Raw genomic sequence first — 21,417 nt, 5'->3', positions numbered from 1 at the left:
GTGTACCTAACATTATGTAGAATGACATTTAGCACCGTAACTCAGGGATATTTAACACTAGGACAAGGAAGGTGAAACACTCAGCTTTAACGCTTTGCCACTGTCAGAATCTCAATTTCACTGGACCTGTGGGGCTCCTCTTACACTTTTGGTCCTAGTATAGAAAAGGAAGTAAGGGATGCAGGCAGGGATGCTGTGGACCTATGTAATTAGTTCCCCTTAGTCAGTCACCCCTTCAGAATTCAACAGACATACATCTCCCTTCAAAAACTGTTTATTTATATGAACAGTTCCTAGCTCCTGATTTAGCGTAGAGCTTTTAAAAGAGCAGAGACTTTATATATTTGAGTTGGAAAACGTTTCTGCTATTAACCAGAAATAATCCTTTCTACTTTCTGGCTCATCCCTTGGAGTAAGCCAAAAACAAAGCCAAAGTGACATTTGTTGACAGCTGAGAAAACAGCAGAAGGAACATCCTGAATTCTAGAGTTGACTTTTGCTGGTGAAGTACATCTTCAGCTTAGTCTCCCACCAAAGCCTGACAGAAAACTCTAACACCTAATGTTTTTGTGGAAAAATTATCAAATAGCCATTTCACAGGATATAGTAAAAAGCAGGACAGGGCAGCTTTTCTTGTGCCCTGGGTTCAGGGGCACTTCTATTTAACACGGACCAGGTAGAGACAAGGCTGTGCCTCGAGGCTGAGAAGAGGCTTGCTCCAAGCAATCTGCAGCGAGACCCAGGACGACCAGGGGGTGACGGAGCACAGACCGGCCACCCTGCGGTTCCAGCAGCCAGCCGAGCAGCAGCAGTTGACAAGGCCCCAGACAACACGCCCGTGGTTCAGGGAAGGGCTGAGGTGCTACCTTTCTATACGTGCCCGCAAATAACATTACTCTAAGTGGGGGCCCAGGGGACTTCAGGTTCGGATGGGGTGGTGCCAGAAAAGGGGAGAGCAGAGCAGTCAGTTCCGCCCCCCCCCCCCCCAGCCTAGGCCAACACAAACTGCAGATTAGTGAGCAGCACCTTGATGCCCCTCGTGACAGTCACAGCGGAAGTAGCAGGGTCAAGCTTGTAGGTGTTGGCATCCCCCTTTTTATACCGGTCCCGGAAGACATAGATGCTCCCGTTGCAGCTGGCGATCTTCCAGAGGGATGGGACGGAGCTCCAGGCCTCGGGGAGGCAGAGCCGGGTGAAGCTGTCTAGCAGGGGGTTGTAGCACACCAGGGAGTCCCCTTCAGCCACGATGAACACCAGATCCTTATGCACTGCTGCGTGCATGCGGCCTGCAAAGGGAAGCACGTAGGGCTTCACGTGGCATTTGTCTGTCTCTGTGTCAAAGCACTGGATGAGACGGGAAGGTTTGGTGAAGAAGTCCAGGTCATTCTCCTCCCCGCCTAGTAAGTAGATGATCCCGTTGAGGTTGGCACCAGCAGCCCCGGACACAGCCACCTCTAGCTGGGTTGTCTCTGTCCACACGTTGTCACCCACCCGGTAATAGATGACTGCGTTGGAGAGCGTGTCCTGCAGTGTCTTGCCACCCAAGGAGTATATGGCATCCTTCCCAGGCACAGACACCAGTGTGTGCTGCAGCCGGTCCCGGGGCAAAGGCGCACACCACTCCCAGTCAACGGTGGCATTGTTGCACTTCCACATGCGGCGCGGGATGGACCCTCCCACCACGTACAGGTCTCCACCATGCTTGCAGGCCGCAGTGATCTGGTGGCACAAGCTGTTTTGGCCACTTACACTGATGGAGTCATCTTCGGCACAGTGCAAGGACACAGCCAGGGAGTGGGTACGAGATGACTCTTTTCCGATCAGGTAAATGTGCACATTCTCCCCAATTTCCTGTGAGCAAAATTAAACCGTTAAGTGAAGTTATGGTGAACTTCAGTGAAGATAAAGTTCAGCTGAGGAGCAAATCCTTAAGGTCCTGAACCTCACATCTGTGTCTTGCTCTAACCCACGCCCCTGCAGTTACTGTGTGTCACCCTCACTCCATGAATCACTCTTTTTTTGGCATTTTATGCTGGGGCAGAGACTGGTGCTCATCCTTGCAGCTTGTTAGAAATTATCCTAAGCTGGTGCTTCAGACACAGGGTTCAGAATTAACTCCAGGATGGAAAGTGGTTCTCTCAAGGAGCTTTGATATTCAAAGATTGGTGGCTTTTAGGCTCACAAACACATGCTCTTCCCCAGCTCATAACAACTTCAAGTCAGAGATGACTTACTCAAAAGCCACCGAAGAGGCCAGGCCAACTGATGGCTGCAATCCATGGAGATTATGGCTTACCAATCCTTAAGCAATCCACCTTACCTTCAAGCTGGTCCTCAGTGACTCTGCAAAAGCCTCTCTTTCCTCTTTATTAAAATTGATCCAGGCCTCTATTGCCTCTGTTGGGTTCTGGGAACATGGAACTCCATCTGTGAGAGCCAGGGAAAAGGTGTGGTCAATGACAGTCTGACAGGGAAAGTTAGAGCAAGGAGCTCTACATATGCATACCACTTTATTAGACTACCACTGTATGTATACACACACACACACACACATATGTGAGACTAACGTAAAATTGCTTTGTTTTAACATTTTTTTTACTTTAAAATTTTTTTTAATTAACTTTTTTTTAGATGTTTATTTTATTTGAAAGTCAGTTACACAGAGAGAGAAGGAGAGGCAGAGTGGTCTTCCATCTGCTGGTACACTCCCTAATTGGCTGCATTGGCCAGAACTGCGCTGATTTGAAGACAGGAGCCAGGAGCTTCTTCCAAGTCTCCCACAGGTGTGCAGAGGCCCAAGGACTTGGGCCATCTTCTACTGCTTTCCCAGGCCATAGCAGAGAGCTGGATCAGAAGTGGAGCAGCCGGGACACAAACCGGCACCTAAATGGGATGCCGGGACTGCAGGTGAGGCTTTACCCGCTATGCCACAGTGCCTGCCCCTAAATTTTTTTAAAATAGATTTATTTGAAAGTAAGAGTAACAGAGAAAGAGGGAGAAACAGAAAGAGACCTTCTATCTGCTGGTTTACTCCCCAAATGACCACAACAGCAGGAGCTGTGCCAGGCCAAAGCCAGGAGCCTGGAACTCCATCTGAGTCTCCTATGTGGGTAGCAGGGGCTTAAGTATTTGGGCCGTCTTCTGCTGCTTTCCCAGGTACATTTCCAGGGAGGTGGATCAGAAGAAAGTCAGCCAGGACTAGAACAGATACTCCAAAGTGTGATGCTGGTGTCATATGCAGTGGCTCAACCTGCTGTGCTACAATGCTAGCCCCCCCCCTTTTTTTTTAAATTTTTTGACAGGCAGAGTGGACAGTGAGAGAGAGAGCAAGGTCTTCCTTTGCCGTTGGTTCACCCTCCAATGGCCGCCGCGGTAGGCGCGCTGCAGCCGGCGCACCGCGCTGATCCGATGGCAGGAGCCAGGTGCTTCTCCTGGTCTCCCATGGAGTGCAGGGCCCAAGCACTTGGGCCATCCTCCACTGCACTCCCTGGCCACAGCAGAGAGCTGGCCTGGAAGAGGGGCAACCGGGACAGAATCCGGTGCCCCGACCGGGACTAGAACCCAGTGTGCCGGCGCCGCAAGGCGGAGGATTAGCCTACTGAGCCACGGCGCCGGCCGCTAGCCCCTTATTTTAATTTTTAAAAGCTTTATTTATATATTTGAAGGGCAGTCACAGAGAGAGAGAGAGACCAAAAAAAAAAAAGAGAGAGAGAGAGAGAGAGAGGTTTTTCCATCTGCTGGTTTATTTCCCAAATGCCTGCCGATATCCAGGCTGGATGAGGAACTCCACCCAGATCTCCCACGTGGGTGGCAGGAACCCACATATCTGGGCCATCATCTGATGTGCCTCTCCAGCACTGGGTTGGAAATACAGGTGGGATTCGAACCAGGTACTCCAAGATGAGATGTGGGCGTCCCAAGCAGCAGCTTAACCAGCAGCACAAGACCCTCCCCTGCCCCACTTTTGAGCTCAGAATGATACGGCGGTGCCAGCATTGTGGTACAGTGGATTAAGCCACCACTTGGGACACTGGCTTCTCACATGAGCACTGGTTCGAGTCCTGGCTGCTCTACTTCCAAAGCAGCTCTCTGCTAATGCACCTGGGAAAGTAGCAGCAGAAGGCCCAAGTACTTGGGCCCCTGCTACCTATATTAGAGACCTGGATGGAGTTCCAAGCTCCCTGGCTTTGGCCTGGCCCAGCCCTGGCTTTGCAAACATTTGGGGAGTGAACAAGCACATGGAAGGTCTTGCTGTCCTCTCTCCAACTCTGCCTTTCAAATAAATAAATGTCAGGTTTTTTGTTGTTTAATGATGACACGGTATGCTCCCATTTGCCAAGGAAGCAACCCATCAGGCTGCAGAGCTCACACTTAAAGCAGAGTTATATCTCACTTGTAGGGTATGATCGTTAACTAAAGTTGGTCTCTCACTAGTAAAGCTTTTTTATTTTTTATTTTTTAAGATGTATTTATTTATTTGAAAGGCAGAGTGACAGAGAGGAAAAAACAGAAAGAGAGCTTCCATCTACTGGTTCACTCCCCCAAACAGCTGCAACAGCCAAGTCCGAGCCAGGCCAATGCCAGGAGCCAGGAACTCCATCCTGGCCTCCCACATGGGTGGCAGAGACCCAAGTACGTGGGCCAACTAGTAAAGTGTCTTACTTTAGATATCCTACCTCATCAGCTTACTGAACTAATGGGCCCCATAGGTCTATGTGAACTACAGGATCGATGAGAACGGTTGGTCACAGAGGAAATCAGCTCCTCACTACTGTTTGTGGGTCAAGTGCTTTTATTTTCTTGGCTTCCTCTTATATAAGGGACTCTGTCTGCAACAGCGGCTACCCTCAATTTCTGCTCAAGTTCTCCCAGGAGATATCTAAATTCCTACCAGGAATAATAAAGTCAACTAATATCGAGAAGCTGGAGGGTTTATTTTTCCTGAATTTAAACACACACTGAACACCACAGCCAAGAAGCTGGGTCTGACATGGCCCTTGCCTAAACTTACCAGAGATAATATCGGTGAGCAGGTGGTGGGGCAAGTGGAGAAATTCGTCTGTGCTCTGCAGCTGGGCCAGGTGGGTCTTGGCACAGTGCTTGGCGGCAGTGTAGAGCTCAGGATCGCTGTGCCGGTCGGCCAGCCACATCACCTGAAGGCAGTTTCCCACCTGTACCGTGCGGGCCAAAAACCGAGAACATTCCTCAAAGAGAGACGTCAGCTGATACATGTCTGACACCTCATAGATTTCCTGCAGCTCATCAGCTCGAAGTTTCACGGTCCCGTGGTAGATATAATCAACCAGGAGCTGGAACACAGACTCGCTGACATCCTGCAGCACGATCACCCGGTTGTGGGCCTCTTTCAGGTTGGAAGTAAACATAGACCGGAAGAAGCAGCTCTGAGCTGAAAGGACCAGCCGATGGAGCTGAAACTCCCGGCCTTCCACGGAAATGGTGACATCAGCAAAGAGCTCCTCCTCCAGACACAGTTTCATGATGCCCTGAGCCACACGACTTGAGTGTGACCGGTCTCTGAAAGTGTAGTTCACAAAGTAGTTCTCATCCATGGACGCTCCGGGCTCCTCTGGTGATTCCATGGTAGCCAGCTTCTCTCTCTGCCAGCTGTCTGCAAAGCAACACCACCCTGGGTAACTTGGGGGAATTCACAGCCACAGCCTGTGAATCCAACTGTCCAGATGAGGGAGGGAGAAGGGAAAGGTGAGGGCAAAGTGGGTCCACACTGGCCTCAGTCCTGGCCCTGCGGATGATGCCCCTGACCCTCTCCTTCATCCAAAGCCAGGTTCACTCTCCTGCGAAGGCATCCCTCCCCCAATGAAATCAACAAAGTTCCAACTCTGGGGGCTTCCTTGAGAAAATACGCAGTATTCCTTTCATAATGTTAACAAAAGACAGGATTTAGGACCACACATAAAAGCTGGTGACCTTAAAAGCCGTACTAAGCAACTAACTCGAGCATAAAACTAGGGCTCTTCGGGCAGCAAAACTACACAAAACAAGATCTCCTACGTCCTCGTGGCCAAGTCACCTCTTGCCCTATGCATGGGGCCCAGACCCTCCAGTCTGAGGCCTGGCCCGGGACAGCCGTCAGCCCCACTCCTGCTCTGTCCTGAGCTTCTCCCCCAGCCACTGCCCGGCCTGCCCTAATGACTTCCCAAGGCTCCGTCCCGGAACTCGAGACAGAGCCCAGCCGTCCCCAGCCCGGGGCACTAGGAGGTCCATCACCCAGTGCAGGGTCCCCACTCCACCTGGTGTCGCCAGGGAAACGGTCGCCAGGGAAACGGTTCTTCCCCCTCAGTCCCGCCTGCCCTCGTCAAAAGCTTAGGCTGGAGAGCGGGGGAGGGGTGTGGAACGTAGAACCCAGAACGCCCGCTCCTTCCCTCCCTGCACCCCCCAGGTCTTCAGCGTCCTCACCTTCTCTCCAGCCTCTGTCACACTGAGCTAAGGCTACGCCCGCCTCACGGCTTTCCCACCTGTCCGTCGCGTTTTCTCACCTGCCTTCCCTCCTTTCATCCCGGTGCCCGGAATCCGGAACTCCTGCTTCCGGCCTCGAGTCCGCCCGGAAGAAGATCTGCTGCACACTTCCGCTTCCGGTCCGTGCCCTTGGGGCTCCGTGTCCTGCGAACCTTCCCTGGGCTGTTTGGTGTACATCCGGGCAACATGGCGGCAGTGGCGGCCAGGGGCTGGTGGCGCGGTCTCGTGAGGGCCGCGACGCTGGCCAGGGGTGAGCAGGGGGCAACCGGCTGAGGCCGGGTTTAAGAGGAGGGGCGCGCCCAGCGCGCTGAGCTCCTCACGCCTCACCCCGCGCGTCTGTGCCTTTTGTCTGCCTGTGCAGGGACTGGGCGACCCTCGGTGCTGTTGCTGCCGGTGAGGAAGGAGAGCGCCGCGGCCGACACGCGCCGTGAGTATGTGCGGGCAGCGCTCTTCTCCGTACCACCGACGGGGACTGCTCATCGGGGTCCTTGCCTGGGGTGCCCTTCGCCGCGTGCCCCTGGCGGAGGCCTTCCTGTCCTTGGAAACCTGACTGCAGAAGCCAGCCGCGTCCGTGCCCTTAGCCCCTTCTGTTCCGGCCTGATTGTCCTTTGGCCACCTCTGTGATCCTGTTTCTCTGATTGAACTGCCAGCTCTTATTAAAGAGCAGGAAACATAACCTTTGGGTCTGAGCCGTGGGATGCTAGCAGCTCCCGGTGTTTCCTCTGTGTCGGAGCACCTCACTCGGCTTTTTAGTGAACGATCTTCTGTAGTCTTCATATCATTCTTAGGATGTAGCTAGTAAGTAACTCCCCACACTGTAGACCCGGAGAGTGAGATTGCCCGGGTCACAGGCCTAGTGAGTGACAGAGCTGGCCCACCCAGCACCCTGCAGCTTGTGCTGTGTGCGTGGTCAGTGATTTAGGGCTGCGTGAGTCATTGCCTGGAGATCCTGTGTTGCAGTCAACATAATAAGCAGGCTGGGAGTTGGCAGACCTGGCATCCCCTCCTTTCTGGGTCTCCTTTGTCTCATTTTATACAAGCAAAACAAACCCTGACCATTTCAAGAAATCATCTCTGAGGGCTCTTCAGCCCTAAAGTTCTTAGCTTGAGAACCTGGGATAAGGAGATATGGAAAAGCAAAAATGTCGGTTCCTGTCCTTAGCTCCTGGTCTAGCAGGGGAGCTGAGGTTACGCCGTATGTCAGAGAGCTGTGGGCGTTCTGAAAGATGCCAACATCCCAGTTGCAGTGCTGAGGCCTGTGGACTGTGGTTGAGATGTTATTTCCCCACGTTCTCATCGCTTCCAGTCCCACGGAGGAAGACCCCTCCACCCCCACCTTTCTCAAGGGTCTCCAGGGATCTCTGCTGGGGCATGACGCCCCTTAGAAGCCCGAGCGATGATGGGAGGCCGGCTGCGGTTCCTTCCATTCCTTTGTTGACTGTGTCTTTTCTTTCCAGCCACTGTCAGACCACGGGATGACGTGGCCCACAAGCAACTCTCAGCTTTCGGGGAATACGTGGCTGAAATCCTGCCCAAGTATGTCCAGCACGTTCAGGTAATGGTGCTGTTGTGTGGGTCAGAGTACGGAAAAGCAGCAGCCTCGGTTCAAAGAACCAGACTCTTGCTCCCTGGACTTGGGCTTCTTTCTTGGCCTTACCTGGGTGACGGCAGCTGGTTAGCAGCTCCCTCGGTAAGTGTTCGTTCCCTCGTCTGCAGGTGTCCTGCTTCAATGAGTTGGAGATCTGTATTCATCCTGACGGCGTCATCCCAGTGCTGACCTTCCTCAGGGATCACACCAATGCGCAGTTCAAATCCTTGGCTGACTTGACAGCAGTGGACATCCCAACCCGGCAGAACCGTTTTGAGGTCAGTCGGCAGATTTGAGAAGGTAGGAAAGGGAACAGAACGGTTTCATGGTGACGTAAAGGAAGCGTAGCCCCCTAGTTTCAGTTCTGGTCCCGTAGAACTCAGCATAAGCCAGGCTTCTGAATCAGGTGGTGTGAATTTTGGCTGTGCCTGTAACAAATGTGATCTCGACATCTTGTGTGAGCTTCCTGAGCTTTAGTTTCCTTATCTGCAAACTAAATACAGAAAGTTGTGCCCCTCTTGCAGGGTGGCTGTAAGGATTACATGATAGTGTAGGTAGATTGTTGGCACACAGCGAGTTCTCAGTATGTCCAGCTGTTAGTATTGTACTGACCATCTGCTGTTTGCCAGACCCTTGGAGCAGGAGAGAAATACTGGGGCTGGGAGTCGGCACAACAGATAAGCTGCCACTGACCCCTGGCATCCCGGATCAGTGTGTCTGGATCTGAGTTCGGCTCTGCTCTCCATTCTGTCTTCCTGCCAGTGTGCACGCTGGGAGTGCTGAGGCACTTGGGTCCCTGCCATTTACATAGGAGGCACAGGAAACAGAGGCTGAGATCCTGACCCTGGCTGTTCAGGCATTTGAGCAGTGAACAAGTGATGGCAGAGATCCTTCTGTCTCCGTTTTTTTTTTTTTTTTTTTTAATAATAAAAATATAATCGTAACATCTGCCCTTTAGGAGTCCCCACACTCTAATGAGGGTAGAAGGCACAAACAGCCTATCGTAGATATATATCTAATACATGGGATGTTAGAAAGGTGCTTTAAGAACATAGGAGCGGGGGCTGGTGGTGTTTTGGTGCAGTGGGTTAAGCCCACTGCCTGTGACACTGGCATCCCATATGAGTACCAACTGAAGCCCTGGCTGTTCCACTTTTTTTTTTTTTTTTTAAGATTTATTTATTTGAAAGAGTTACAGCAAGAGAAAGAGATCTTCCATCCATCGGTTCACTCCCCAGGGTGACATGAACTGGCACTCATATGTGATGCCACCATTACAGGCGGCAACTTTACCTGCTGTGCCACAATGCCGGCACCCCAGACTACTCCACTTCTGATCCAGCTCCCTGCTGCTGTACCTGGAAAAGCAGTGGAAGATGGCCCAAATGCCTGGGGTCCTGCTACTCATGTGGCAGACCCCAGTGGAGTTCCTGGCTCCTGGTTTCAGGCCCAGCCCAGCCCCAGTCATATTAGGACTGAACCAGGGGATGGAAGATCTCTGTCTCTGTAACTTCCTTTCAAATAAGTAAATCTTTAAAAAAAAAAAAAAAATGCAGACAGGCACTTAGTCCTCTCTGGGAGGCTTCTTTTTCTTTGGACAGGCAGAGTGGACAGTGAGAGAGAGAGAGACAGAGAGAAAGGTCTTCCTTTGCCGTTGGTTCACCCTCCAATGGCCGCCGCACCGCGCTGATCTGAAGCCAGGAGCCAGGTGCTTCTCCTGGTTTCCCATGGGGTGCAGGGCCCAAGCACTTGGGCCATTCTCCACTGCACTCCCTGGCCACAGCAGAGACCTGGCCTGGAAGAGGGGCAACCGGGACAGAATCCAGCACCCCGACCGGGGCTAGAACCCCATGTGCCGGCGCCGCAGGCGGAAGATTAGCCTATTGAGCCGCGGCGCCGGCTCTGGGAGGCTTCTTTGAAGAGAATATGTTGAATCTTAACAGATGAGCAGGAGACCGGCAGTTAGCCTAGTAAGGGCTGGGGTGGTGCAGGCTGGGGGCTCTCCAGGAAAGGACAGCACGAGCAGTTGGCCATGCTGACACGTTGCACTGCAGCTGCCTGCGCCTTCGGGAGTAGCCGTGAGCTGACAGGCATCATGAACTTTTGCACTTCAGAACAGAATGCAGGGTCACAGGGGGCCGTCTAACCTGCCCTGTATCCTCACAACTGATGCTGGCACCAAGAAACCCTCAGCCTAGCCCCTCACCCTGTGGCCCAGTTGCTCCTCCGCTGTCCTGTGTTCTCCCTAGATTGTCTACAACCTGCTGTCCCTGCGCTTCAACACTCGGATCCGGGTGAAGACCTACACAGATGAGCTGACGCCCGTGGATTCCGCTGTCCCCGTGCACAAGGCAGCCAACTGGTATGAGAGGGAGGTGAGTTCCTGCCCATGGGGACCCTAACGCTGGCCCTGCGTTGTGGGATGATTGACATTGCAGGACGCAGGTTGGCACAGCTGCTGTTGGCCCTGCTGGTCTCATTGGCTGGGGGCCTCTCTCTTCCAGATCTGGGATATGTTTGGGGTCTTCTTTGCCAACCATCCTGACCTGAGAAGGATCCTGACAGATTATGGCTTCGAGGGACATCCTTTCCGGAAAGACTTCCCGCTGTCTGGCTACGTTGAGGTAGGAGCCTGGAACTGGGGCTGCAGCCTTAGGGACCCACACACGGGAAGCCTGAAGGACTCTGGGCACGGGGAATAGGGTCTGTGGATTGCGGTGGTCTTAAAGCATGGGCTCTACATTCTAACCCTAACTTCACTTTTGTAGTCTAAGGCGTAATGTGGTTATGATTGAGTTTTCTCATCTGTAAAACAGGACCAATAATTGATAACTATCTTAGCCAGTAGATTTTAAACATTAAATGATAGACTTGTGATGCCTCACATATTGTGAACGCCCTGCTGATTAGTGCTGATTGTTTTAGTGATCAAGGCCACCTTCAGGACAGTCTGTCCTTAGACCTGAAACTAGAGGATTATGTCACCGTGCTCTGGATCCGTGGGACAGGGAAGATGCTAAATATGCAGCCCTAAGAGTGGCCGTGGAGGCAGGACCACTAACCTGATCCTGCGGGTTGTCTGTGAGCAGGAGGGCGGTCTGTCTTACACGTGCACATGTGAACTTTACGGCAAGGTCGCTTTTTCAGTGTTGGGCCGTGAGGCGCTCGTGTGCCCTGCTCCGTCAGTGCCCACACACTCCTGTTTTCTTGGTGCTCTGCACGTACTCGTGTCTCTCAAGCTACTTCTAGGCAGGGCGACTTTGTTCTCTTCTGCCTTTTACTTCCCCCTGCTGTCTCCTTTTCCTGGTTCACCTCTTCACCCCAGTACACCTGAGAGTGCTTACTTATCCAGCTGGTCCCCCAGGAACAAGAAAGACCATGCCAGATACCCTGCTTCGGAGCTGACAGTGAAACGCCAAGGCCACCAGGCCTCCAGTTGTGTCTGCCAGTTCAGGTTTACTGTCCACAGTCACTAGAGCTCCTAGCCCAGGTGCAGGCTTACCATCACTTTACGGGCATGTGGACGGCGGAGCAGGGTCTGCTCAGAATGTGTGTGGAGGCAGGTGGGCTGGGCTGTGTGGTGGTGCAGGCAGGGAACAGCTGGTTGGGATGTGAGCTGATGGCTGACACAGATGTGGGTGGAGACTTAGTGACGGAGCCTGGGAAGAGGCTGGGACAGGACTGAAGGACAGAAGGATGGGGCTGGGAGACTTGCCCATGGCTTTGCGAAAGCAGGCCTTGGGGCTCAAGCCTGCCCTCTGTTCCCTAGTTGCGCTACGACGATGAGGTGAAGCGGGTGGTGGCTGAGCCGGTGGAGTTGGCCCAAGAATTCCGCAAGTTCGACCTGAACAGCCCCTGGGAGGCTTTCCCTGCCTATCGCCAGCCTCCTGAGAGTCTGAAGCTTGAAGCCGGAGACAAGAAGCCTGAAGCCAAGTAGCCCAGGGACGGCATGTGGATCCCAGGAAGCACCTTGTCTACAATTGCGTGTCCTTGTAAATAAATTCCTACTTAGACTCACTACTTCCTGTATTACGTTTTTTTGTGTGTTTTTTTGTTTGTTTGTTTTGTTTTGCTTTTTTAATCGTTATTTATTTGAAAGGCAGAGAGAGACAGGGACAGATAGAAAGATCTTCCATCTGATGGTTCAGTTTCCAGCCTGGCAGAAGCCAGAGGCCCCGAACTCCCATCTAGATCTCACATTGGTGGCAGGGACTCAACTGTTAGAGCCATCACCTGCCTCCTCCCAGGGTGCTCATTGGCAGGAGCCTGCATTCAGAAGTGAAGCTGGGACTTGAACGCAGGCACCAGTATAGGATGTGGACAAAGGATGTCCCAAGTGGTGTCGTAACTGCTTTTCCAAACACCTGCCCCCTTAATTTTTCAATCTTGAACCATGTGTCCTATTCCCTATTGCCTGACAGTCCATCACTTTTTAAAAATTTCTTTTGATTTTTATTTACCTATTTGAAAGGCAGAGCTATAAAGAGAGAGGGAGAGATGGAGAAACATAGGTCTTCCATCTTTTGCTTCATTCCCCAAATGGCCACAACAGTCAGGGCTGGACCAGGCTGAAGCCAGGAGCCAGGAACCTCATCCTGGTCTTCCACATGAATGGCAGGGGCCCAAGTACTTGAGCTGCCTTTCGATAGCTTTCCAGGTGCATTAGCAAGGAGCCAGGTGAGAAGTAGAGTAAGCAGGATTCAAACCACCACTCTTTTTTTTTTTTTTTTTGACAGAGTGGACAGTGAGAGAGACAGAGAGAGAGAAAGGTCTTCCTTTGCCGGTGGTTCACCCTCCAATGGCCACTGCGGCCAGCGCGCTGCAGCTGGTGCACCACGCTGATCCGAAGGCAGGAGCCAGGTGCTTCTCCTGGTCTCCCATGGGGTGCAGGGCCCAAGCACTTGGGCCATCCTCCACTGCACTCCCAAGCCATAGCAGAGAGCTGGCCTGGAAGAGGGGCAACCGGGCAAACCACCACTCTTACAGGATGCCTGTGCCCCGAGTAGTGGCTTAACCCGCAGCACCACAACGCAGTCCATCTGGGAGTAAAGCAGTCTTCCTGGTTTCTGGCCTGAGCTGAGAATGTTGCTAGCAAGTAGAAGAGATACAAGACTGGGGCAAAAAAACTCAGGAGCTGCAGGTTTATCTGTTTTCCAGGAGACAGCACTCCCTGCCCCAGCTGGGCCAGAGTCAGTTTGGCCCATGGCTGACTATCAGGAGTCAGGAGTTCTTGGCTCTGCCTTCCCTGGGGCCGCCCAGCTAGCTCGCTGTGCGATTAGAGGCTGGGGCTTTGCAGCTGATGCTCAGCGGCTGAGGGGCTCCCTGGAGGCTGGGCTGGGCTAGACAGGGTGTTGGGGGGCTGGCTTCAGTTACAGGATATTTTGAGGGTGAGGACAGACAGTAGGGTAGTGTTATTGGCCGAAATCTCTATTCCTTGAGAGGGCCAAGCTGGAGCTGTTGGCTACCAAACTCCCTTTTCCTATTGACTAAGCATCCCGCCCCTCTGGGCAGGAACAGGCTGCTGCTGCCAACAACCAGAGTTCTCATTCCTAAGGGATGGAAAGAGGTGACGGAGGCCACAGCCAGCTCCTCCCTGTTCAGCACTGAAGGCACACAGCGCAACGCCGGGGCAGGCGGCGGTGGAAAGCTGGAGGCGTGGCGGGTGGCAGGCAGAGGAGAGCGGACTGCCGGTGTGGGGAGAGAGACTCTGGACGTGGTGGGCCATGGCTGAGGCGCGGCAGTTCCTGGTTTACCCAGTGGTAGCCATCTGTCTCCTTCTCCCTGGGGTGGCTACAACCCCACAACACGCAGGTACCTGGGCTTCGTGGTGGGTGGCTAGGAGCCAAGGCAGGCCACTGCCGGCAGCAGTTACGGTCAGCTCTGTTTGAGGGCACAGGAACTGTGGGCTGCTAGGCTGATGCGTGCTGTGGTGGGTGATGGTGGGGGCCCATGCCCCAAACTAGAAGCGCAGGTGATGCAGCCTAGGGGGAAAGCTCTTTGTACCCTGAACATTGGCTACAGAGTTGAGGCTTTGGCTTATCCAGCTGATGTCCCAGGCAGAGTCTCTTGACCTGCCCTGGGCTTGCGACAATCGTTGCAAGGGCTGGGATGGCAGAAGCTGCTGCCGACACTCTGCCCTGCCTGGGCCTCCCAGCTGTGCACACAACTGAAAGAGGAGGCACTTCCCAGAGAGGTCCCTGCCTTTGGGGAGGGCCTCTGGCACTGTTTTGGGTCACACTGTCACCAGAAAGTTGTGGGGGGGGGGAGGCAGGGGCAGGGTCTTGTGACCCGTTGGCCAGGAGCTCTTTACCAAGGGCATTGTGCAAGTCGAAGGAGGAGTCCTGGGCATTTGCCGAGATGGTAACTGGGCTTGGTGTGACACTCGAGATCACAAGACCCAAGCCTGGGAGACTGAACGGCCACATGTGTGTCTGTGCTTAGGGGAGGGATGGCATTCCTGCCCTTTGCTAGATGGAAGAGTCCGTAGGGCTCCTGCTAGGAGGCTGGGATGTTCAGGGTGGAGTGTGGCTGAGGCCTGACTTCTCTCTGCTGCCCCAGGGCAGCCCCCGCACAGCACCAGCATGGGAGGTGGTCTGCAGGAGCCAGCGGCCCCGGAAGTGATGTTTGAGGTCATTCACTCCTCGCAGCCTGGGTCCTGGGGGTAGGACTGTCCAGAAATCCCTAAGCTCAGGGTTGGGGAGGGGGATGTCTCCGAGTGGGTCTGCTGGGGTCAGGAGGGCGGGTCCTACTACTGCCTGCTTGTGCCCCCCTGCCCTGCTCCCCAGGCCACAGTCCCACCCCTCACATGGCTCCCCTTGCAGCTGCTCTGGGCCGGGCTGGAGCTGGATGTCATGGGGCAGCTGCGCATCCAGGATGAGGAACTAGCGTCCACACGTCCCGGCCGCCGACTTGGGCTCCTCCTGCAGCACCGAGTGCCCAGCGACTTGGAGGCTGCCGAGCAGCGGCTACAGCAGCTCCAGGACCTGCGCAAGGGGCCTCCTCTTAGCCCTTGGGACTTTGAACAGCTGCTCCTCACGGGCCTCTCCTGTGTCTACCGGCTCCACGCAGCCAGTGAGGCCGAGGAGAGGGGTCGCTGGGCCCAGGTCTTTGCCCTCCTGGCACAGGAAACACTGTGGGACCTGTGCAAGGGATTCTGCCCCCAGGGCCAGCCCCCAACACTGGTGCCCTGGGCTTCCGTCCTTGACCCCTTCCCTTGACCCTTCCCTTTCACCTGCCACTCCCCTCCCCCACCTCCCATCACCACCACCACCTGTGCCAGACCCATCCCCAGCACGGGCTTCCATGTGGCACCTTGTTCAGATCTCTGGGTGTGGCTTGCATCCTCTGCTGCAGCTCTCTGCTTGTCCCACCCCACCTTGTCCCCTGCACCCTGACAGGCTAAGAGCCCAGGTGACAGGCACAGAGCAAGGGGCAGGACATGTAGGCTGAGAAGTAAGATTGAGATGCTGGAAGGGAAGCTGCCCCCAAGTAGGGCCGGGTTGCACTCTCCAACTCCCACCCAGGCAGTGTGGGCCAGGTCTTGAGGCATCCCTGGGACCCCCTCCTCCTTTAGATACCCCCTTCAAAGCCCAGCCAAAGCTCTGGGGTTTCTGAGCCTCTGAGCTTCCCATGGATTGGATTGGGGGGATTCTGTCTGTTGGAAGACCAGAGAGAATTGGGCAAAGGAACACTACCTCTTTGGGGAGGGGGCTGTCTTTTGGTCCATGTCAGCAAGCAAGTCTCGAGAGGATGGAGAGAGACCAGCTGGGGTACACGTAGCCCGCTTGTGTGTGGCCCTTCCATAAAATGCCCTGTTCTGGCCCCCGGAGCCTGTGTCCTCCTCTTTCTAACCCTCGGCCTGAGCAAGCCACCCTCCCATGCCGGGGGGTGGGGGTGGGGAGCCTGGGCAACCAGGTAGCCTCACCCTACTGCAAGGAGGAGTGGACTGTCGTCTGGGCTCTCAGGCCCGGGGCGGAGGTAGTGGGATACTGTCCTTTGTCATCATAAGGAATCAGCCAGGCCCTAAGAACGGGAAGGAGTCAGATGGACGGACCACCGGGCCAGGGACATGGAAGGGGACCCACGACAACGGGTCCAGGGAATGCGCCTCTGACAGATTCCCACCCCCTCCCCTGCCAGGGCCTGGCCGAATCCTACCCCCTGACCTCTGGCCTCTACCGGGGGGCTGCAGCAGCCGCTTCCCTCCCGCCCCCCTCCCACCACGTGGCAGTCAGGACACAGCTCAGGAGCCGTGAGCCGGCAGGCGCAGGTGCACTTTATTGGCGCAGTCGCGCCGCGCTGGGCGGGCGGCCACGCTAGGGCTCGCTCGGCACGCACTGCTCCCCTCCCGGGGTGGGGCTCAGAGCTCCGAGGGCCCGAGGCCCGGCGGGCCGGTGGCGGCGAGGTCGGGGTACACCAGGAAGCCGGAGAAGGTGATGTACTTGCCGTGGTTGCTGTAGGCGCCGTAGCCGTCGTGGTCGTGGCTCAGCAGCCAGACGGCGTCGCCGCGCCGCAGCGCCAGCATCACGCTCTGGCTCTGCATCTCGCGGCGCCGCGACGCGCCGTCGTCGTAAATCATGGCCTGCACCTCGTCGCGGTTCTTCATCAGCTTCACCGACAGCGTCTTGCGCGGCAGCTTGCCCAGCGTGAAGCTGAAGAAGTAGGCGCCGGGCAGGCGGCAGCGGAACACGCCGGCCGCCGCGTCGAAGTCGCCGCCGATGTTCACCAGCTCGGTGTCGAAGGCCAGCGGCCGGTGCCGCGGCCCGGGGCCCGCGTCCGAGCCCACCAGGCTGCGCGTGCGCGCCGCCGAGAAGGCCGAGCGCGGCTCCGGGGGCGCGGGCTGCCCGCGCGCGGGCGCGGCGGCGTCGGCGTCGGCGTACACCAGGTAGCCGCTGAAGGTGGCGCCGGGCGCCCCGAGCGCGTACTGCGGCGCGCCGTGCAGCCGCAGCCACACCGTGTCGCCGTAGTCGAGCTGCAGCATGGCGCTCTGGCTGGCGGCGCGCCGCGCGCCGGGCCGCCGCTGCTCGTCGAAGGCCAGCGCCTGCACCTCGTCGCGGTTGCGCACCAGCATCACCGACAGGCTCTTGTGCGGGGCCTTGCCCGCCGTGAACGAGAAGAAGTAGGCGCCTGGCACGCGGCAGCGGAACTGGCCCGTGGCCGCGTCGAAGTCGCCGCCGATGTTCACGTACACCTTGTCGAAGGTCACGGCCATCTCCGACGTGCCCTCCAGCGGGGTGGTGCGGGCGGCCGAGAAGGCGGAGCGCAGCTCCGAGGAGCCCGCGGCCGGGCCCAGGGCCCAGCAGGCGGCCGGGCCCAGCAGGCCCAGCAGGAGCGGCAGCATGGCACCTGCGAGGGGAGACGCAGCATGAATGGGCGGCCTCCGACACGGGGTACCGGGGCCCTTCCAGCCCTGCCCATGGCCCGCAGCTACATCTTCCTACACTGGACTTGGCCTGGACTTAAGCATGCCTCAGTGTCCCAGGGACAAGTTGGCCAAGGATGGGACCTGACGATTTGCGTTTCTGACAGGTTGCTGTGGGTCTAGGGACCATCCTTTGAGAACCACCTGGATTTTAAGGGGCCTACAGTCCTGTAGGGCAGACTCCCCCACCCCTCCCCCTCCCAGTGGCACCCCACGGACCGTGGTGTTCAGGGGGCCCTCGTTGGTGACACTTTCCGATGGCTCATGCAGGCACCGGCCCTCTGTGTGGATGTCCTCCCTGAGCGTTTCTGTTGCAGCCCACATCTGGACAGCAAGGTTGCCCCTGACCCTGTGCCCAGCCTCTGCCCAAACCCCACACCTCCCCCATCCACAGTCAGCGCTGGTACCAGACTTCTGTCTGGGCCTCCTAGGGCTTTTCCTGTACTGCGGAGGCCAGCCCAGTTGGGCCTCGAGGTTACTTCCTCCCTAAAAAAGAAAGGGGCTCGTTCCCCTCTGCTCGGGCAGGAGAGAGCCAGGGGCTGTTGGGGAGAGACGGCTAGCAAAATGCTGGCAGCTTTGTACGCCAGTCGCGGTGGAGTGGAGAGGACAGACAGCCGGCCCCAGGCTCAGCTCCCGCCTGCCTCTCTGCCTCACAAGCTCTGCAGATTTCGGCAAGTTCCTTAACCTCTCTGGGCAGAGACCCGCCTCTCAGGCTCACGGTGAGGCTGCTCAGATGGCAGATGGGAACATGGTTTGTACACGGCTTTGCTCCCTGGCTGTGTAGAAGCTTCTGCTCTTGGCCCTCAAAAAGGCACTGGGGTCCAGGGAAGCATGAGGTGAGGGACACAGAGGCCCTTAGCCCCGAGAGCTTGGGAAGGCACTGCCTAATGCCGAGGAGCCCCTGATGGGGACTCCAGCGTGCCCCCTGTTGCAGCATGGGCGCTGGGGCTCGAGCAGCTTAAGGCGCTGAAGTGGAGCCAGCCTGCAACGTGGAATTCTCTAGAAGACGCACCAAGAGTGTGCTGCGTTGTTGTGTCTCCTGGAGACGCCGGGGCCCGCCGAGAGGAAGTGCCAGGTGTAGCTGATGGGCTGTGGGAGCTTAAACCCAGCTCACAGTCCACCTGCCCAGCTGTCAGGGCAGGCAGTTCTGGGCTGGAGGACGCCTTCCTGACTCTCCGAATAAAGACCCCCAAGTCACTAGTCCAGCTGAACAAGGTCTCCTATCGGAGACCTTTTCTAATTCTTATGAAGACGCCCAATGGGTTAGCAGTACCCTTGGTGCGGGCAATGGGGAGGGACGGGGGCTCATGGAGAATGAGGCCTGCACCTCACAGGTGTCCGGGATAGTGCCTTTTACAGAGCTCCTCTGGATGCATCTGGTCTCTGCAAACCTGCAAGGGAGGCGGGCCCATTTCACAGATGAGAAAGCTGAGGCCCAACAAGGGAAGCGCTCTGGTCCAAGGTCACCCAGGGAGCACTGAGGCCAGCCTTGAAATGAGGTTTTTTTGTTTTGTTTTTTTAAACCCTAAATGCACCGTGCCTTGCTCTCCACCACTCTTCCCTTGTAGGAACAGGTATCTCCAGCCAACCTGTCCTCTGCCTCACTTTCCCTTTTTTGCAGAAAAAGGAGAGGAGGCCAGGGAATGAGTCCTGGGAGTATGGGTGAAGAAAAAAGCAAGCAAACAAAAGCCTCCAGCATTCCATCTTCTGGGAGCAGGGAACAGCTCAACGCTTCCTGGCCCGGCTGCTTTCCAAGCAGGAACACCTGCCCACCCCACCCCAGCCACCTCCCCCCGAAGCTGGGTGCAGCCCACCAGTACCCAGTGCCCAGCCTCTGGTTCCCCCACCACTGCCTGTTTCTCAGATCCCCATCCCTCCCACCAACCCCTTGCCCTGAGCAGACCAGAGATGGGGGCGCCTGTGGGGCTCAGAGCCCCAGGGAAGGAAATGGCTATTCCTGGGTCTGTCCAGGTGGGGCTCAAAATAGTCATCTTCAAAGAGAACAGAACCGGGACACAGAGAGCTGCAGACCAGAGCCCCGGATCCAACCGGGGAGGTGCAGCGATGTCAGACTGCGGGCATCTCGAGCCCCCTCCCGCCCAACGCCCACTCCCCAGCTACCCCCCCCCCCGAGCCCCGCCAGACCCCCCGAGCCCCGCCTCGAAGCCCCTCATCCTTTCCAGAAGATAAGCCCCGCTTTCGCCCAAGAAGCCAATTAATCATTCTCCATGCGAAAACGTCCCCCACAAAGGCTCGCCCGGACCCCGTCTCCCCCAGACCCTCCCTCCACCCATCCCTTCGGAGTGGAAGCCCTGGAGCCTCTTTCACGAAAAACCTCCCAGATCCTCCTTTCGGAGAAAAAGGACCCAATTTCTCCGCGCCTTCGGCCGCCCCCGCTTGCGGTAAAGACGACTCGCCCGCCTCCCGCGGAGCTGCGCTCACCTGGTTGGGGGCGGCGGTCGGGTCGGCTTCGGTCCGAGCCCGCGATCCGGCTGCGGGCTCCGCGCTCCGGCCGGGCGCCGGGGCTGCGCACTGACCGCCCGCGCTGCGGCGGCGCCGGGCCTGGCGGGGGCGGCGGGGGCTTGGGTCGCTCCTCCGGGGCCCGAGGAGGCGGCGGCGGCGGCAGGGACAGGGGTCGCGGAGAGGCGCGAGGGAAGGGGAAGGACCGCTCCGGAGCGAGCCCAGCGAGCGGGGAGACGGAGGAGAGGCCGGGGAGAGCCGGGCAGGGGGAAAGGAGGGGAGAGGAGTGAGCGGGAGGGGCGCCGAGCAGGGGGAGCGGGGCCACCGCACGGAGCGTGCGCCGAGCGCCGGACCCTTCCCCAGAGCCTCCTGCTCCGGTCTGGACAGCAGGCGTCATCTACACAAGTTAGCAGAGGGGACACTGAGGGTGGTCCAGGGCCCTCCGCGTTCCAGCTTCCTCCCCGATGTGATGGGAGCAGGACCCGGGGACTGGACCGGCCGGCTCTAGGCGGCAAGGAAAGTGGGAGGTGAGATTTGGGCTGGGACACCTGTCCAGCCTCAGTGGCCTTGGGGGACGGGGTCAATGTCACCAGCACGGGAAGAGCTTAATGACCTGGTTTTCCTTCCTTCCCTCCGAGTGTGAAAAAGCCCATCCCGCCTTGGAAGAAGGCAAAGTCTGCAGCCCTGGCAGGGGTCGTGAGCGAGAAGGAGAATCTCCGTGGGCAGAACTGAATTTTCTGCTGGAGAGATTCAGCTGGTGGCAGGCACTCGGCCCAATGGTTAAGGCACCGGTTGAGACAGAAGCCCACATCCCATACTGGAGTGCATGGATTCGAGTCCCAGCTCCGCTTCCAGTTCCAGCTTCCTGCTAATGTAGACCGGGGGGAGGCAGCCCGTGGTGGCTCCAGGGCTTGGGTCCCTGCCGTCGGTGTGGGAGACCTGGATTCAGTCCTGGGCTCCTGCTGGCTCTAGCCTGACCTGGCCCTGGCTGTTGCTGGTATCTGGGGCATGAACCAGCAGATGGAAGGTCTTTGTCTCTGTTGCTGCCTATGTCAATCTCTCTTCCTCTTGTTCCTCTGTGTATGTGTGTGTGTATTTCAAATAACATGAAAATAAAAACTTTTAAAAAGGTTCCTGTGGGGCGGGGTGGGGGGTCAGCGTTGTGGCATAGCTTGCTAGGGGCCGGCATTGTAGTGTAGCAGATAAGACCCCCATCTGCAGTGCCAGCATCCCATATGGGCTTTGGTTTGGGTCCCGACTGCTCCAGCTCCCTGCTAATGGCCTGGGGAAAGCAGAGAAAGATGACCTAAGTGCTTGGGCCCCTGGCACCCACATGGGAGACCCGGATGGAATTCCAGGCTCCTGACTTTGACCTGGCCCAGCACTGGCCATTGCGGCCATCTGGGGAGGTAATCAGCTGATAGAAGTTCCCTCTCTCTCTGACTTTCAAATA

General features: G+C 56.6%; 4 protein-coding genes across 9 annotated transcripts; 2 read left to right on the top strand and 2 right to left on the bottom strand.

Moving 5' to 3' along the window:
• Nucleotides 1-20: 20 nt before the first annotated feature.
• Nucleotides 21-6,672, bottom strand: KBTBD4 (kelch repeat and BTB domain containing 4). Of its 4 annotated transcripts, none has more exons than XM_062196135.1 (4): nucleotides 6,516-6,672; nucleotides 5,012-5,629; nucleotides 2,321-2,427; nucleotides 21-1,851 (listed from the first exon to the last, which is right to left on the bottom strand). In XM_062196135.1, exons 1-4 carry the CDS (start codon nucleotides 6,670-6,672, stop codon nucleotides 991-993), a joined length of 1,743 nt encoding a protein of 580 aa, XP_062052119.1. In that variant the 3' UTR covers nucleotides 21-990. The 4 variants fall into 4 exon arrangements, with proteins under 4 accessions (XP_062052119.1, XP_062052121.1, XP_062052120.1 ...); XM_062196137.1 differs by having other exon boundaries at nucleotides 5,012-5,691; nucleotides 6,516-6,556; XM_062196136.1 differs by having other exon boundaries at nucleotides 6,436-6,525.
• NDUFS3 (NADH:ubiquinone oxidoreductase core subunit S3) lies at nucleotides 6,661-12,103 on the top strand. The gene is made up of 7 exons (XM_062196140.1): nucleotides 6,661-6,745; nucleotides 6,857-6,922; nucleotides 7,953-8,050; nucleotides 8,212-8,361; nucleotides 10,333-10,458; nucleotides 10,588-10,707; nucleotides 11,853-12,103. The coding sequence occupies exons 1-7, from the start codon at nucleotides 6,682-6,684 to the stop codon at nucleotides 12,018-12,020; spliced, it is 792 nt and encodes a 263-aa protein (XP_062052124.1). The 5' UTR covers nucleotides 6,661-6,681; the 3' UTR covers nucleotides 12,021-12,103.
• Nucleotides 12,104-13,597: 1,494 nt separating this feature from the next.
• FAM180B (family with sequence similarity 180 member B) lies at nucleotides 13,598-15,903 on the top strand. 3 transcript variants are annotated; one of them, XM_062198010.1, is made up of 3 exons: nucleotides 13,598-13,894; nucleotides 14,642-14,712; nucleotides 14,905-15,903. In XM_062198010.1, the coding sequence occupies exons 1-3, from the start codon at nucleotides 13,807-13,809 to the stop codon at nucleotides 15,298-15,300; spliced, it is 555 nt and encodes a 184-aa protein (XP_062053994.1). In that variant the 5' UTR covers nucleotides 13,598-13,806; the 3' UTR covers nucleotides 15,301-15,903. The 3 variants fall into 3 exon arrangements, with proteins under 3 accessions (XP_062053994.1, XP_062053995.1, XP_062053996.1); XM_062198011.1 differs by lacking the exon at nucleotides 14,642-14,712 and having other exon boundaries at nucleotides 13,808-13,894; XM_062198012.1 differs by lacking the exon at nucleotides 13,598-13,894 and having other exon boundaries at nucleotides 14,671-14,744.
• Nucleotides 15,904-16,442: 539 nt separating this feature from the next.
• C1QTNF4 (C1q and TNF related 4) lies at nucleotides 16,443-17,423 on the bottom strand. The gene has a single exon (XM_062198009.1). It carries the CDS (start codon nucleotides 17,421-17,423, stop codon nucleotides 16,443-16,445), a length of 981 nt encoding a protein of 326 aa, XP_062053993.1.
• Between the last annotated feature and the right edge of the window lie 3,994 nt (nucleotides 17,424-21,417).

The sequence above is a fragment of the Lepus europaeus genome, chromosome 7 (assembly GCF_033115175.1).
Source record: "Lepus europaeus isolate LE1 chromosome 7, mLepTim1.pri, whole genome shotgun sequence".
NCBI classification, from domain to species: Eukaryota; Metazoa; Chordata; class Mammalia; order Lagomorpha; family Leporidae; genus Lepus; species Lepus europaeus.
The sequence above is the reverse complement of the archived record's forward strand: the minus strand, read 5'-3'. Positions and strand labels throughout refer to the sequence as shown.